Here is a 17000-nt window from a genome sequence, read left to right on the forward strand (position 1 = left end):
TTAAAACACACGTCTTTGCTTCTGGTGAACATGATATGTCACAGAGTTATGTTGCGACATACTGTATGAAGTTTTTTTTTAGATGAAAGTTCAAAGTTCTTCTATCAGTTGAGTCATATAGGGGTTTTTTAAAGTGAGATTTCTCCCATTTGGAACTGTAAAATGTTATTATATGTTTACCAGTGATAGATCATGACCTTTTCATGTGGTTTCCATTGAGTGAACGGACATATGAAGGTTTTTTTTTTAATGAAAGTTCAAAAGTAAAAGTAACCCTCGTTTACATGCCTCAGAGAATTTTATCTGAATATTATTTTTGAACAAGAACAAAGTAGTTTTTTTCTCCAGAGACCAACCAAGCAGGAGAAACAATAGAAGAAGTTTCCCGTTGATCTGAACATTAAAACGTTTAACCCTTTCAATCCGGGAACACATACTGTGGCTTTTGTTTTGCTATAACCATTATTTTATACTTTGGGCTATTCAAAAATAACAGATCTACAAGCTCGTAGCGCAGCACTATGAGCTTGTAGATCTGCATTATCGTTTGAAAAATCTTGAAAATGTGTGCAAATCTGTAGATATGTTTTTTAAAGCGAACATTTTGTAACTCAAATCTTTGCTTCTGGGGATTCTACAAATGTCTGCCCCCCCCCCCCCCCCCCATCTCAAAATATGTCGTTCCAGGGACCCCCAGAAGCAAGGATTTGAGTTAAAATGAGCAGCTGTTCCGGTAGGAAACACAAAGAAGATTATCTGTGTCTTTTGGGGTGATTTTGGGGTGAACTATCTCTTTAATGGGTTAATCTCCGCCCACACATCAAACCGGCCAATAGCTGCTCACACACGGCCTGGCAATTATCATAACACAAATAAAAAACAGTAAAAGCTGTAAAATGTGTTTTAGACATTTTATTAACTTCAAAAACTGACAAAAACTCAAAACTTCATCAAAAAAAAAAAGTTCTTTGATACGTTTATAAAAAAGAAAAGAAAAGATAAATAAAAAGATTCATCCAATTCCAAGGCCTTGGTTGGTTGATTCCATCTGCAGTCGTTCACATTGTATTTACACACAGAGAGAAATATTACTGTAATGGATTATTATATAAAGTGTATAGAATATAATAATGCATTAAAGTAACACTAAATGATACATTCTACACAGTGTGTATATAACAGTGTGTATATTGTATGTACAGTGTGTATGTGGCGGGGTCTTCATTCTGCATTGGAACCCGTGTCTAAAAAAAAAAACACAAAAAATATAAATTATTATTAACTTTTTTTTTAAACTTTTTTCATTTAATTTCCTTTCTTCTTTTTTTTACTATACGTTCATATAGGGCAGGGGTGGGCAACTTTGTAGATGGTGAGGGCCACAATTTCCACACTCACTCTGGGGGGCCGCATTGTTTATCGGCAGGGGTTGTGTGTGTGTAACACATGGTAATGGTCAATGGCCGGGTTTCCCAAACGAATTTGAGCTTGTGCGCAGTCTAGAAGCTGCGTAAGAGCCTCCACGCACCTGCGCAGTAGAAACCCCGCCACGCACTATCTTCATTAGTAGCAGCTGTGTGTGCCCTACGTGGCATCTAAACTGGCTTCGGGAGATACCATCGTCGTAGGTTCTCAATCACACGGCGTCACGTGTGTGCTAAAACTACATTCGCGAGACAGCATGGACGTGAAGACCTCCTGGACGATGCCTACGTAAAGCCTACGTAAACTACGTAGGGCTGTCCTACGCTACACAGCAGTTTAAACACCCTTTGCGAAAGTGAAATGGATCATAAAAATACCAGAGCCAACTGTCAGATGTCCTGAAGCAGTCCACTCCAAATACAACTTTTGAATAATATATTTATGAATTAAATTACAGTGGTGAGGTGATATCTGCAAGGTAAATAAAACACTAAAGTGTCCCCATTATGCAAGTAAATTAAATATACTTAAAATACCAAAAGTAAAGGAATGCAGAATGTCCCATTTCCCAAATTTAATATGTATTAAAATCTTTTGAAAATAGCAGATCTACAAGCTTGTGAAGCGTTGTGAGTTTGTAGATCTGCTAGTTTCAAAAGACAGCAAAATACACTTTTTGGGCAGCAAATAAAATGTCAGATCTGGAGGATTGAACTTACCATTAACCAAAATCTGTAGAGGGCACTGTGGAGTAAATAAAAATAATTTCCGTCTCGCTGACATATTGTATTTTCTGCCCAAAAAGTGTATTTTACAGAGTAGGCTTCCCATCAACACAAAACAGCCTTTGCTTCTGTGAGTAGCAAAATGGTTTTGTTTATTTCCACTACTCTTGAGCACTCACTAACGCTTGTCGCAGTGCGTTGACAGCGTGTGTGTGTGTGTATATATATATATATATATATATATATATATATATATATATATATATATATATATATATATATATATATATACGTGTGTGTGCGTGTAAATTATATGTGTGTGTGTGTGGTCGGTCTTTTCATAGATCTATTTCGCTACGATGGGTGTTACGAGCGCACCAGGGCGCTCGTAACAAACTGCTGCGTATGACAGCACTCAGGGCTACGCCTCTCCCAGAAGTAGGAGGAGAGTAGAATACGCCAGTCTGTCTCCCGAATGTAGTTTTAGCAGACACGTAACGCCGTGGACGTGGGAACCGATAGCACGTTGGGCACAACCAGCTGCTACTAATGAGGGTAGAGCATAGATTTCGCCGAGTCCCAGCTGTGTAGGAGGCTCTTACGCAAGCTGCGGAGGCAACGCATGACCTGAAATCTACGTGCCTGCTATGGTACTGCGCAGACTGTGTGGACACACGTAAGACCCGTCGTAGAACCTGCGCAGTAGCTCAACGCAGCATCTCTACGAATCTCTTTGGGAAACGCGGCCAATGTCTGTGTGCAGATTCAGAGCTTCAGCCACTGAGGAAAACCTGGCAGACAGTTTTGGCCTCACCACCACTACACCACCACTACACCACCACTACACCATCACTACTACACCACCACTACACCATCACTACTACACCACCACTACACCACCACAGAGGTTTGTCAAATTATACTAGGAGGACTTTAAGCCTGGAACCAAAACCATCCAGGATCCTGGTGAATCATCACCATAAAACATCTGCTTCTGTATCAAACATTATTTGAAAACCGCAAAACAAAGGGTATTTATTAAATATCGTTTATAGGTTTATACGCACGCGTGTGCGTGTGTGCATGCGCACACGCACACACGCACACACACACGTGTGTCGCCGTGGATAGTAACCCATGAAAAGATCTATTCTCACCCTATCGGTTCACAACTCGTACGGCGCTGATTCGACTAGCAGACCATCGGCCGGTCGGCGCGGGCACTCACACCTGGAGGCGCGAGTGCACGCCTCCTCGGCCTCAAGGTCTGCTGAGTCTGCGCACCTCCGTCATGGACAATAACTATTATCACGTGTGCGTGTGAACGCATTACTTAATTAATTAAACAATTGTTATTTGGATCGTTTGCCTGTTATCTCTCCTATTGTACCAACATCAATAAAGATTGATGGAAGATGGAATTGTTTTGTGTCTGAAACGGTGGTTCCGTGGCTCAAATGCCCAATAAATAATATATAATAATAATAAATAATAGACCTTGATATTAAAAGTGTTGAAAACCACTGATCTATTGCATTCTCTTTTTTTTCATGATTCCACTAAGAGATTGGCAGTCGACTCGAAACAGACCGATTCCACTGCTACCAGTCGACTATAGGCAACATTTGGCCAATCAGATTCTACTATAGAAATCCTTAGTCGGGAACAGGCCTAAATATAGTATATCAATGTGTTATGGTGATGATTCACCAGGATCCTGGATGGTTTGGTTCAAGGGTTAAAATCATTTATATCAACATTTCCGGAAATCTCTAAGGGAAAGAAATTATGTCATAAGAACAAGGTTCCTGAAAAGTTCACGTAAATTACACACTGTGTTCATGATGTGAGGCATTTCGTTCAAAACGGAGCACTCCTGCAAACTTTGGAAGGCATTCTTAGCCAATCAGGATGGAATATGATAAATCTGAAAGACTTTGTTTTAATGACTCTAGAGATACTGTGTACCCATGTGTTTAATGACTATAGAGATACTGTGTACCCATGTGTTTAATGACTATAGAGATACTGTGTACCCATGTGTTTAATGACTATAGAGATACTGTGTACCCATGTGTTTAATGACTATAGAGATACTGTGTACCCATGTGTTTAATGACTATAGAGATACTGTGTACCCATGTGTTTAATGACTATAGAGATACTGTGTACCCATGTGTTTAATGACTATAGAGATACTGTGTACCCATGTGTTTAATGACTATAGAGATACTGTGTACCCATGTGTTTAATGACTATAGAGATACTGTGTACCCATGTGTTTAATGACTATAGAGATACTGTGTACCCATGTGTTTAATGACTATAGAGATACTGTGTACCAATGTGTTTAATGACTATAGAGATACTGTGTACCAATGTGTTTAATGACTATAGAGATACTGTGTACCGATGTGTTTAATGACTATAGAGATACTGTGTACCAATGTGTTTAATGACTATAGAGATACTGTGTACCCATGTGTTTAATGACTATAGAGATACTGTGTACCCATGTGTTTAATGACTATAGAGATACTGTGTACCGATGTGCGTGGTGCTTGGAAAACATCTGTAGGGGTAGTGTCAAAAAATATGTTTTGCAAAAATCGTCCCCCTGGTGGCGCTATAACAGGCCCATGTGAACAATTGGGGGCAGAGGTTCTGCTCTGGCATCCAGGGAGTGTGTGTGCACAGTCTCACTGCAAGCAAGCCAACGGTGCCGGAGATTAGCTGTTCACAGACGGACTGACAGACAAAATGCGCCAATCTGAGTTTTAAGGGTCGACAAACTGCGACGACGCAAGTGTTGAAGAGGGTGTGACAGACAGACAGACAGACAGACAGAGAGACAGAGAGACAGAGACACAGACAGACAGACAGACAGACAGACAGGTCTTACTCTTTCCATCACAGGCTACGATCTTGACCTTGTCGACCTTGACGAGGTCAGTGACCTCTCTGAACTCCACATCGTTGAGAACGAACGTCCAAACGTTGTCACAGAATCTGTAGGTGTTGAGAGACCCCTGGTGGAGACAATGAGAACGACATGTTATTATTATTATTATATAGAGACCCCTGGTGGAGGCAATGAGAACTACATGTTATTATTATTATAATTATAATTATCATAATAATAATTATTATTATTATTATTATTATTATTATTATTATTATTATTATTATTATATACACACCGGTAGGACTTAAAGAGTCTCCTACTGAGCGATGACCCGGTCATCAAATTACTGTCTCAGCCATTTGTTGGGTGAACTACTCCTTTAAGGTTAAATGTAAGCACTAGGGGGCGTGGCTCTCCAGGGACCCAAACGACTCTTCTACCACTATGTAAATAAACCTTCTGCTTTAAATACAATGAGCAGCTCTTATATTAGAAATACATGTATCTTCATAGATGGAGCCCCCTATCAATATCACTACTTGGACGATGTCACTATTGTCAAAATGAATGTATTACAGAGGCTCTTATACCCAAAGCAGATGTTGCCTAATTATGTTCCAATTAAGTATTTTAAATCAATAAACAGTATGATTTGCAATGGTATGGAAAAACAAGCGCCCTAAACTTAAATTGGAGAAATTACAGGCACCAGTGACAGAAGGGGGATTAGCTCTTCCCAATGTGATGTATTACCACTGGGCATCCCACATTAGATATAATAGCAGAGTGGATAAGAAATGATCATAATTCAACTCTTCTTGATTTGGAGGCTGTTGGCTGTGGCTCAGCTCTATCTGAGATACCATTTATAAATGGAGCTATTGCACTGCCTGGGATAAGGGAAAACTTTATTGTGAAAAACACTCTTAAATCTTGGAATTAGAGATGCCGCGATCCGATCCGATTTACTGATCGGATATCGGCTTGATATCGATGAAAAAATGTGGATCGGATCGGATTTCAGCAAAATGACCGATAAAACGCTGCGATTAAAGCACTCCATTCCAGTAATCCGCTCCAGCACTTTGATCCTTCCCACGGGAGCACGTTGGCTCCAGCCAGTGTTGCCACGTCGGCTTATTATAAGCGACTTTGGGCTTCTTTTTCTGTAAAGTTGCTTGTAAAAATCTGTAGTTGTGCGTTGCGGTTTTTGGGGCTTATTTCTATCGTATACTTGCTTATTTTGGCTTGCTTCCAATTTTTTGTAATTATTATTTAAACCAGTGGTTCTCAAATATTGTTTATAAATGTTTTGTGCCCTGGTTTTCCTAGACCTTTTTGCTTATTTCTCTCACAAAATGTGGCAACCCTAGCTCCAGCATGTAGCGGCCATGTGATGATCGCGCCAGTGTTTGTTGTTAGCACGGCTGGAGGCTAGAAGAACAACAGTACGAGCAGAAAGCAGCGATGTCATTCCTGTGGGAGTATTTCGTGTTAAAAGTCCAAACGGACCCAACAGCCCAGTGCAAGTCGTGTCTAAAAGACGTCCCACGCGGTGGCAACGTCAATACACGGTACAACACGACCAACCCAATGAATCATCTTAAAAAACACCATCAAGCCCTATATTCTGAATATCAAAAAGCTACAGAAAAGAAAAAGCGAGCACACGCTGGCCCCCAACAACAACCAACGTTGACAGAGACTTTTGAAAAGCATGAAAAACTCCCAAGAGAGAACAAGAAGGCAAAAGAAATAACAGAGCACATTGCCCTGTTTATAGTGCTGGATGACCAGCCACTGTCAGTGGTAAATAATGTGGGATTTCAACGCTTAATAGAGCACCTAGAGCCTCGCTACGATATGCCCAGCCGCAGTTATCTTACTGAAACAGCCATCCCGCAGATTCATAAAGAAGAGGGTTGGGAGGTTTTCTGGCGGCATATGTGGAGAGTGCAGAAGCAATTAGTTTCACGACCGACATCTGGAGTTCAGATGTAAGTCCGATGTCCTTACTGAGTCTGACTGCGCACTGGGTGGACCCCGACTTCACCCTGAGGAAAGCGGTGTTACATGCACGCGAGTTCAGAGGTTCACACACAGCTGATGCCATCACGGGCGCCATAAATCAAATGCTGCTCGACTGGAAGATCGACAAAAAGAAGGTCCATGTCATTTTAAGAGACAACGCATCTAATATGAAAAAGGCTATGGATCAGTTAGGTGTGGGAAGCCTAGGGTGCTTTGCTCACACTCTACAGCTCATAGTGCATGAAGGGCTTTTGTCACAGCGAGCTGTAAGTGATGCATTAGCCAACGGGAGAAAAATAGTGGGTCACTTTAAGCATTCCCCCTGGCTTATGGACGCCTTTTTGACATACAAGGAGAGATGCAAATGAAACAGACACGTCTGCCACAGGATGTCCAAACAAGGTGGAGTAGTACCAAATGCATGATTGACAGCCTGGTTCATCAGAAGAGGGTACTGCAGTCCTACTCATCTGAACACAGGAAACCAGTGGGCTCTGCTAGAGAAGACATCGAAGGTTCTCGCCCCCTTTCAAGAGCTAACAACTAATGTCAGCGCTGCCTCAGCCACCGCAGCTGATGTCATCCCCTCTGTCCATGTCCTGACCCGCTTTCTCAGTAAGGAGGACGAAGATGACCACGGGATCAAAACCATGAAAACCACCCTTCTGGATGCATTCCGCAAACGTTTCACTAATGTGGAATCGGAGCCCCTGTACGTCGTGGCAACGTTACTCGATCCACGGTACAAAGACAAGTAAGGGAATTAAAACATATTATTAGATTATTATTTAAAAAATAAATAAATAAATTGCACACAGTGATATTATGAAGTGGGCAACAGAATCACTGTGTTTATCATTACTGTGTCTGTGAGCGTGAAAAAGCTCCAAAATACAAATACATGACTGATTACATTATTTGATAATTTTAAATATTTTATATTTATACCAGGTGCTTCACAAATGCGGCAATGAGGCATTAAGGGCAGAGGTGGTGAAAATGGAAGATATGCTGAAGGCCAGGTCTCAAGAATCAGTTTTTATTGTCACATCACAGGTTTACAAGGTAAAAAAGTGGGTGAAATTATTTTTTGTACATCGTTCCCATCGCAACGTTAGTTTCCATAGAAAGAAGAGGGGGGGGGGGGGAAAGAAGAGGGTGGGGGGCAAGTGGGAAGGAGATCAAAACAAGAGAGCAACAGAAGGCCAGACAAGTTAACTACATATTTACAAATTACCTGAGATAATAAAAAAACTAAAAAAAAACTAAACTAAGGTGCCTGAGCATAGCAGCAATGTATTGTATACTGTGCATGTTATACTTATACTGTGCATGATAGACAATGGACGTTAAGGTGCTTAGAGGAAAAGGAGCACAATAAAAGAGTCAGTGCGTTATACAAGGGATTAAGGTGCAAAAGGTCAGTGCGTGTCCACCTAGAGTGGACTGACCCTAGTATAATCCGCAAGTAGCTCCATGAGGGAGTGCAACAAAAAGTCATTTGTACCTGGTGTAGTCCACAGGTGTGTCCGAGGGGGGGCTAAAGTCCAAGTCATTGTCCCTGGTATAATCCACAGGTGTGTTCAGGAAGAGCCAGAAAAGTCTGCGCCGCCTGTTGTCAGGCTGCTGAACAAGGCCTATGCCTCATTCAGGCTTATGCCCCATTCAGCATTCTGACAGCAGCCGGATTGAAACTACACCAGTACCTGGTGGTGGAACTCTTGATACTGCGGTAGAGCCCCTTGCCCAGTCGCGGTCGTTGTAGGGGGTTGAACAGTCTGTGACTTGGGTGGTGCTTGTCCTTGATGATGCGCTTGGCTTTGACCACGCACCGCTTTTTGTACAGTTCCTGGAGCGCTGGGAGCTCGATTCCCATTATCCGCTCTGCCGATCGCACTACTCGTTGTAGGCTGATCTTTTCTCGGGCAGTGCAGTTCCCGTACCAGGCCGTGACACAGCCTGTTAGGATGCCTTCAACAGAACTGTTGTAGTACAGCCTGAGGATGCGACGTCCTACTCCGAGCTTCTTCAGGCGGCGGAGCCAGTACAGTCGCTGCTGAGCCTTTTTCCTCACGTGTGTGGAGTGCGTCTCCCATTTGAGGTCCTCCTCGATGTGTACTCCGAGGAACTTGAACTCGCTGACTCTTTCCACTGCAGCACCGTCGATGAGGATGGGCGCATGGTCTCTCCGCGGCCTCCTGAAGTCCACGATCAGTTCTTTGGTCTTGTCGACGTTAAGAGAGAGGTTGTTCTCCCGGCACCAGCGTGCCAGTGATTTGATCTCCTCTCTGTAGTCAGACTCGTCGTTGTTGACGATTCGGCCTATCACTGTCGTGTCGTCCGCGTACTTTATGATGGTGTTGGAGACATGTGTGGCTATGCAGTCATACGTGTACAGGGAGTAGAGGAGAGGGCTCAGCACGCATCCCTGGGGTGCTCCGGTGTTGAGGGTCAGGGGGTCGGATGTGATGCTGCCCATTCTCACCACCTGATGTCGGTTGGACAAGAAGTCCTGTATCCAGTCGCACATGCTTGGGTGTAGCCCTAGGTCTCTGAGCTTTTTGTCAAGTATTGCTGGGACAATGGTGTTCTCAAGCTGAACCCGTGTCAGAGCCTGCAGAGAAGACTCCACGGTGGAGGGTGGAGGGTGCGAGCAGCAGCAGCAGCAGCAGCAGCAGCAGCAGCAGCCTTAGCCTTGGCAGCAGCAGCAGCAGCAGCAGCAGCAGCATCTTTGATGAGATATTTGAGAGCAGTGCAGCAGGTCCTTCTGACTCAGGGTCAGTGATTGAAATGGAGAACTACCTCAGCGAGGCTCTTCTAGATCGTAAGAGCAATCCTTTCCAATACTGGAAAAGCAAGAGCACTCGATTCCCCACCCTGGCAGCAACAGCAGCAAAGTTCCTCTGTGCTCCTGAACAAGAGCAGAGAGCGAGAGGCTCTTTAGCACAGCGTCAATTATCTTAGACGAGAAAAGGAACAAGCTGACAGCTGAGCATGCTGAATGCTACCCCATCATGCTTGGACTGCAGAAAGTGGAGATGGAGGTGATTTAGTAGTAAACTACAAACTGAATGTTTTGTGCCCTTGTTTTCAAAATGTCAAGGTGATCAGGAGACCAATGGTAGCTTTGCTTTTGGGCAGAATTGGAGCCCTGGACTCATAGCGTTGAACAGTTGGACAATATTGTGTGTGTATTGTTATTAGGGATTTATTTTTATATATGTGACTTTAGAAGTCATGATTATTTGTTTTACCTGGCTGAAATGAATTGGGGCCCTGGACTCAGCGTTGAACAGTTGGACAAAATTGTGTGTGTATTGTTATTGTATAAAGGGATTTTATTTCTTTTTATATTTGTGAGAAATTGTGACTCAATTGTGAAGTCATTACTTTTATTTTTTTTACCTGAAATTACCATGTCAAATGGAAGCCAAGTTTGTGTTACACAGGATCTTTTGTGGAGGTTATGTTCTCTGTTTGAGTAATATCACTTGATCAATCCTTTTTTAACATTTAGTAAAATAAATATTAATATTAATTGCCGTGCCATATCGGATCGGAATTAATCGGAATCTGATCTGTTTTATGCTGCCTGATCGGAATCGGATCGGATCTCAAAAATCCTGATCGCAGCACCTCTACTTGGAATCAGATACAAAGGCATTTTGAGTTTTACAAATCTATATTCTGTTCTTGCTCCTGTGTTTTGTAATCCTGATTTTGCTCAATCATGTTCAGATGCTGGGTTCAGAGTCTGGAGAGATGCTGGTATTTCTAAGATAAAAGATCTATTTTTGGGTAATACCTTGAAATCCTTTGCCCAACTTAAGACTGAATTGAATTTGCCCCAAGCACATTTCTTTAGATATTTACAATTTAGGAGTTATATCCAATCTGTACCACAATAAAAAAGGGAAATGAGGGTGAATAATTTGGAAAATATATTAATGAAAGCCTCTTCTTTAATGAAGACAGTCATAAGTTACATATACTCTCAAATGTTTATTAACTCTTTGACTGCCAGAGTATTTTCATAAAGTACTCCCCCAGTGCCAGCAATTTTCGTGTTTTTTTATTTTTTTATTTTGAATTTTTCTCATGAAAATAATTTAAGGACACATAATGTAAAGACCCAGCACAAACCCGCCACCAGAGAGCAGCACATGACAGCTAGATCATGTCGTTGGGTCTCTCTCACCCTTCTTCATAGATTAGACAAGGAAAAACATGAAAACGGATGTGACGTCACCCAGATTGTTTTGATCAGCGAAAATTACGTTGTGAGACACGACGGCGATGACTGATCGTCACCCAGACCATAGATTATAGAAGAGAAGCTGTCCGTTTGTCCGTTATACCGTGTGAAAACCCGTTTATTTACCTATTTTGGACGAAAATGACTGGGGAAAAAAATCAAAAACCGGAAACGGAATCCAGGCCATGAAACCGGATGCAGATGTCCGTGAAGTAAGTGGAACTCGAGAATAACATTGAATATTAAGCAGCATAGCGCAATCAGAGATTAAACAATGAACGCGCGTCCAGCGCGTCGACGGCCAACTGGACAAAGTAGCACTTGACGCGTTATCGCGTCGTCCGCAGTCAAAGAGTTAATAACCCTAATTTTAGTAGTAGAGCATTTTGGGCAGAGGATTTTAGGTGCCAGCTGGATGATAAAAAGTGGAAAAGAATCTTATTAAGTGCAAAGAAAATCACTTGTTCCAATAATACTTATGAAATACAATATAAGATCATCCACAGGTTACATGTAACTCCAGCCATACGTAGTAAATATGATCCTACGCGTGTACTGGGCAATGTGTGAAATGTAAAAACAGTATTGGTACATACAGTCATCTGATGTGGTTCTGCCCCAAAATTGAGAATTTCTGGTTAATTGTTCAAAGGGAGATAATGAAAATTTTTGGTCTAATGTTGTGCACTTAACTGTTGAAAAATCTATAAAAACATTGAAAGAGAAATAAATGTATAGTTTTACATTAAACACAATCATTAAGAAGGTATTTGGTTATAAATACAGCAATATTTTATCCAACATCGAACAATAAGCTGTAGCTTTGGTTCTATTACAATTTACAATATATTAATTTATCAGTCTCTCTTTATCCAGAGTGACTTACAGTAAACAAGGTAAACACATACATAGAATACAGAGACAGTGTAGTGTCTCAGTAAACTATAGGATCATAGAATACAGAGAGACAGTGTAGTGTCTCAGTAAACTATAGGATCATAGAATACAGAGACAGTGTAGTGTCTCAGTAAACTATAGGATCATAGATTACAGAGAGACAGTGTAGTGTCTCAGTAAACTATAGGATCATAGAATACAGAGAGACAGTGTAGTGTCTCAGTAAACTATAGGATCATAGAATACAGAGAGACAGTGTAGTGTCTCAGTAAACTATAGGATCATAGAATACAGAGACAGTGTAGTGTCTCAGTAAACTATAGGATCATAGATTACAGAGAGACAGTGTAGTGTCTCAGTAAACAATAGGATCATAGATTACAGAGAGACAGTGTAGTGTCTCAGTAAACTATAGGATCATAGAATACAGAGACAGTGTAGTGTCTCAGTAAACAATAGGATCATAGAATACAGAGAGAAAGTGTAGTGTCTCAGTAAACTATAGGATCATAGAATACAGAGACAGTGTAGTGTCTCAGTAAACTATAGGATCATAGAATACAGAGACAGTGTAGTGTCTCAGTAAACTATAGGATCATAGAATACAGAGACAGTGTAGTGTCTCAGTAAACTATAGGATCATAGAATACAGAGACAGTGTAGTGTCTCAGTAAACTATAGGATCATAGAATACAGAGAGACAGTGTAGTGTCTCAGTAAACTATAGGATCATAGAATACAGAGACAGAGTAGTGTCTCAGTAAACTATAGGATCATAGAATACAGAGAGACAGTGTAGTGTCTCAGTAAACTATAGGATCATAGAATACATAGACAGTGTAGTGTCTCAGTAAACTATAGGATCATAGATTACAGAGAGACAGTGTAGTGTCTCAGTAAACTATAGGATCATAGAATACAGAGACAGTGTAGTGTCTCAGTAAACAATAGGATCATAGAATACAGAGACAGTGTAGTGTCTCAGTAAACTATAGGATCATAGAATACAGAGACAGTGTAGTGTCTCAGTAAACTATAGGATCATAGAATACAGAGACAGTGTAGTGTCTCAGTAAACAATAGGATCATAGAATACAGAGACAGTGTAGTGTCTCAGTAAACTATAGGATCATAGAATACAGAGACAGTGTAGTGTCTCAGTAAACTATAGGATCATAGAATACAGAGAGACAGTGTAGTGTCTCAGTAAACTATAGGATCATAGAATACAGAGAGACAGTGTAGTGTCTCAGTAAACTATAGGATCATAGAATACAGAGACAGTGTAGTGTCTCAGTAAACTATAGGATCATAGAATACAGAGACAGTGTAGTGTCTCAGTAAACTATAGGATCATAGAATACAGAGACAGTGTAGTGTCTCAGTAAACTATAGGATCATAGAATACAGAGACAGTGTAGTGTCTCAGTAAACTATAGGATCATAGAATACAGAGACAGTGTAGTGTCTCAGTAAACTATAGGATCATAGAATACAGAGACAGTGTAGTGTCTCAGTAAACTATAGGATCATAGAATACAGAGACAGTGTAGTGTCTCAGTAAACTATAGGATCATAGAATACAGAGACAGTGTAGTGTCTCAGTAAACTATAGGATCATAGAATACAGAGACAGAGTAGTGTCTCAGTAAACTATAGGATCATAGAATACAGAGACAGTGTAGTGTCTCAGTAAACTATAGGATCATAGAATACAGAGACAGTGTAGTGTAGTGTCTACTTTGTTATGTTATATAATATTATATGATAAGTATATTAAACAGTAGAATAGTGCTTCTACTCACCCTGAAGTTGACTCGGTTTCTAACCCGGTTGGCCAGAGCTGTGTTGATGGCTTTATCAAACTGTAATAACACCTGTAGAGCTAGTTGAGGAGTTATCTGTTGAGTCTGAAACATAATAAATATAATAATAATTATAATAAATATAATAACACCTGTAGAGCTAGTTGAGGAGTTATCTGTTGAGTCTGAAACATAATAAATATAATAATAATTATAATAAATATAATAACACCTGTAGAGCTAGTTGAGGAGTTATCTGTTGAGTCTGAAACATAATAATAATAATAATAATAATAATAATAAGGATAATGATAATAATAATAATAATAAGGATAATAATAATAATAATAATAAGGATAATAATAATAATAATATTAATAATAAGGGTAATAATAATAATAATAATAAGGATAATAATAATAATAATAATAATAATGATAATAATAATAATAATAATGATAATAATAATAATAATAACAATAAGGATAATAATAATAATAATAAGGGTAATAATAATAATAATAATAATAATAATAATAAGGATAATAATAATAATAATAATAATAATAATAAGGATAATAATAAGGGTAATAATAATAAGGATAATAATAATAATAAGGATAATAATAATAATAATAATAATAAGGGTAATAATAATAATAAGGATAATAATAATAATAATAATAATAATAATAAGGATAATAATAATAATAATAAGGATAATAATAATAATAATAATAATAATAATAATAATAATAAGGATAATAATAATAATAAGGGTAATAATAATAATGATAATAATAATAATAATAAGGATAATAATAATAATAATAATGATAATAATAATAATAAGGATAATAATAATAATAATAATAAGGATAATAATAATAATGATAATAATAATAATAATAATAATAATAAGGATAATAATAATAATAATAATAATAAGGGTAATAATAATAATAATAATCTTGGTTATTCATCTAACAGTCAGGATGTATGAATGTATAATAATTCATATATTTCATATTCATATTTATATGTAATAATAATATATAAGAATCTATGAATCATCCATAGATGGATCAATAAATGTGAAACAATGAATGAATGTTTATCAATGAATATTTAAATAAATGTATGAATGAAGCTCAACATTCATTAACATTAACTGAAAACATCAGATCTACAAGCCCACAACGTGGCACGGTGTGAGCTTGTAGATCTGATGTTAAAAAATAAAAACAGATTATAAAAGAGTTTTAAATATTCCTCATTTAGCTGCTGACAAGGGTTGCCAGGTTTTGAGAGAGAAACAAGCAGACAGGCGACAGGTCGGTCACACACACGCACACGCGCACACACACACACACACACACACACACACACACACACACACACACACACAGTAAAGTAGTTTTAAAGCCATAACACTCAGCTAACAGTAGCTAACAATAGCTAACAGTAGCTAGCTAACCAGCTAACACTGTTGAGACCATGTTGGTGTTACGCTGCAATCGGTGACCCATAGAACTGAGTGACGTTTTGTCGTTGTGAACAATAACAGCTCCGCGGTGGGAAGTACAGGATTCTACGGGTCACCAGTAGCGGTGTAACAACATACTGCTCTTCTCTGTATTATGGTTTAAGTTGTTTTTTATCCTAAATAAATAAAGTCCTGCTTCACCACAGCGGCGCACTAAAGCAGTAAAAAAGCAGATCTACAAGCTCACAGCTTGTAGATCTACATCATGAGGTTTCACAGCATTGTGTGAACGTCTAGCCTGGTGTTACACAGAGATCGGTGACCCGTCGCACTGAGTGACGCTGCTGTAAACATCAACAGCTCCTCGGTGGGAGGTAACAGGATTCTACGGGTCACCAGTGTGTGTGTAGTACCTGGATGAGCTCGTCCAGACTCTCCTGCAGACTGTTTCCTAGAGTAGTGTTTCTGTACAGCTGATAGGCCATCCTCCTGATATAGGCCTTCCTCCTGGAGAAGATATGATGATTAATAATAAGACAAGAAATGCTTTCTGTGTCGAAGCGACGACCAATCAGCTGTTTGTTGTTTTTCCGGTTCAAACTGCGCAGCCGCAGAAGAACTACGGAGTAACACGAGGACCAAGATGAACCGTTTGAGTCACGTTGCGTTCAGGGTTGCCAGATGCTGTGTTCAGGGTTGCCAGATGCTGTGAGAGAATCAAGGGGCCAGGTCTATGTAAACAAGCCTAAAATAAGAGACTAGAACAGAGTCAGTTAAACTTTGTTCAAAGTGTACTCTCAGAGTTACAGACCTGTTTGTTTGTTTGTTTGATTGATTGATTGAATATTTTATTAGGCAAAGAATGTAAACCAGCATAGTTACATTTAAAATACTTGGTCCTTGGTATTCAATTCATAGACATATATAGTGGCACCAACAGTTCAAATATCAGTGCAAAAATACAGAAAAAGATAACACTATGTACAAACAAAAAATAAAATAAATAAAGCTATATGTACAAAAATGGGGGGGGGGGGTCATCTGTCTAACAGGAAAATAGTACTACCTCCTTTTTTGGCCTCCTGAAAGATGAATTATCAGGGTTGTTTTAAAAGAGCCCAGCGAACTGCACTTTTTGAGGGATGGGGTTAGACTATTCGAATCCTGGATGGCAGTGCTGAAGAAGGAGAATTTGCCCATGTTTGTTTTATGGGTGGGTGGTACCAGATCGTTGTTTGCACACCTCTAGTTTTGTGACTGTGGGTGTCGCTAACTTTTTGGAGGTATTTATTCAGATATGCGGGTATATAGGGGGCATATCGGGAAAATGTGGTGGTCCATTTGGTTCCATGTGTACACTCTCAGAGTTACAGACCTGTAAGGGTCCATTTGGTTCCATGTGTACACTCTCAGAGTTACAGACCTGTAAGGGTCCATTTGGTTCCATGTGTACACTCTCAGAATTACAGAC

At 39.6% G+C, this 17000-nt stretch overlaps 1 protein-coding gene across 1 annotated transcript; it reads right to left on the bottom strand.

Moving 5' to 3' along the window:
• Positions 1–897: 897 nt before the first annotated feature.
• Positions 898–16115, bottom strand: LOC308084365 (transcription initiation factor IIA subunit 2). The gene is made up of 4 exons (XM_080426988.1): positions 15943–16115; positions 14044–14148; positions 5053–5179; positions 898–1244 (listed from the first exon to the last, which is right to left on the bottom strand). Exons 1-4 carry the CDS (start codon positions 16012–16014, stop codon positions 1222–1224), a joined length of 327 nt encoding a protein of 108 aa, XP_080283114.1. The 5' UTR covers positions 16015–16115; the 3' UTR covers positions 898–1221.
• Between the last annotated feature and the right edge of the window lie 885 nt (positions 16116–17000).

Source organism: Gymnoscopelus braueri (genome assembly GCF_963280865.1).
Source record: "Gymnoscopelus braueri genome assembly, chromosome: 1".
Lineage (NCBI taxonomy): Eukaryota > Metazoa > Chordata > Actinopteri > Myctophiformes > Myctophidae > Gymnoscopelus > Gymnoscopelus braueri.

Bases quoted from the DNA above. Each gene is read 5' to 3' on its own strand.
- LOC308084365 (XM_080426988.1), bottom strand. From the start codon at position 16,014: ATGGCCTATCAGCTGTACAGAAACACTACTCTAGGAAACAGTCTGCAG. The intron at 5,180-14,043 runs GTGAGTAGAAGC...TGTCTCCACCAG, and splicing joins GAAACCGAGTCAACTTCAGG to GGGTCTCTCAACACCTACAG. The intron at 1,245-5,052 runs GTAAGACCTGTC...TTTTTTTTTTAG, and splicing joins CGTAGCCTGTGATGGAAAGA to ACACGGGTTCCAATGCAGAA.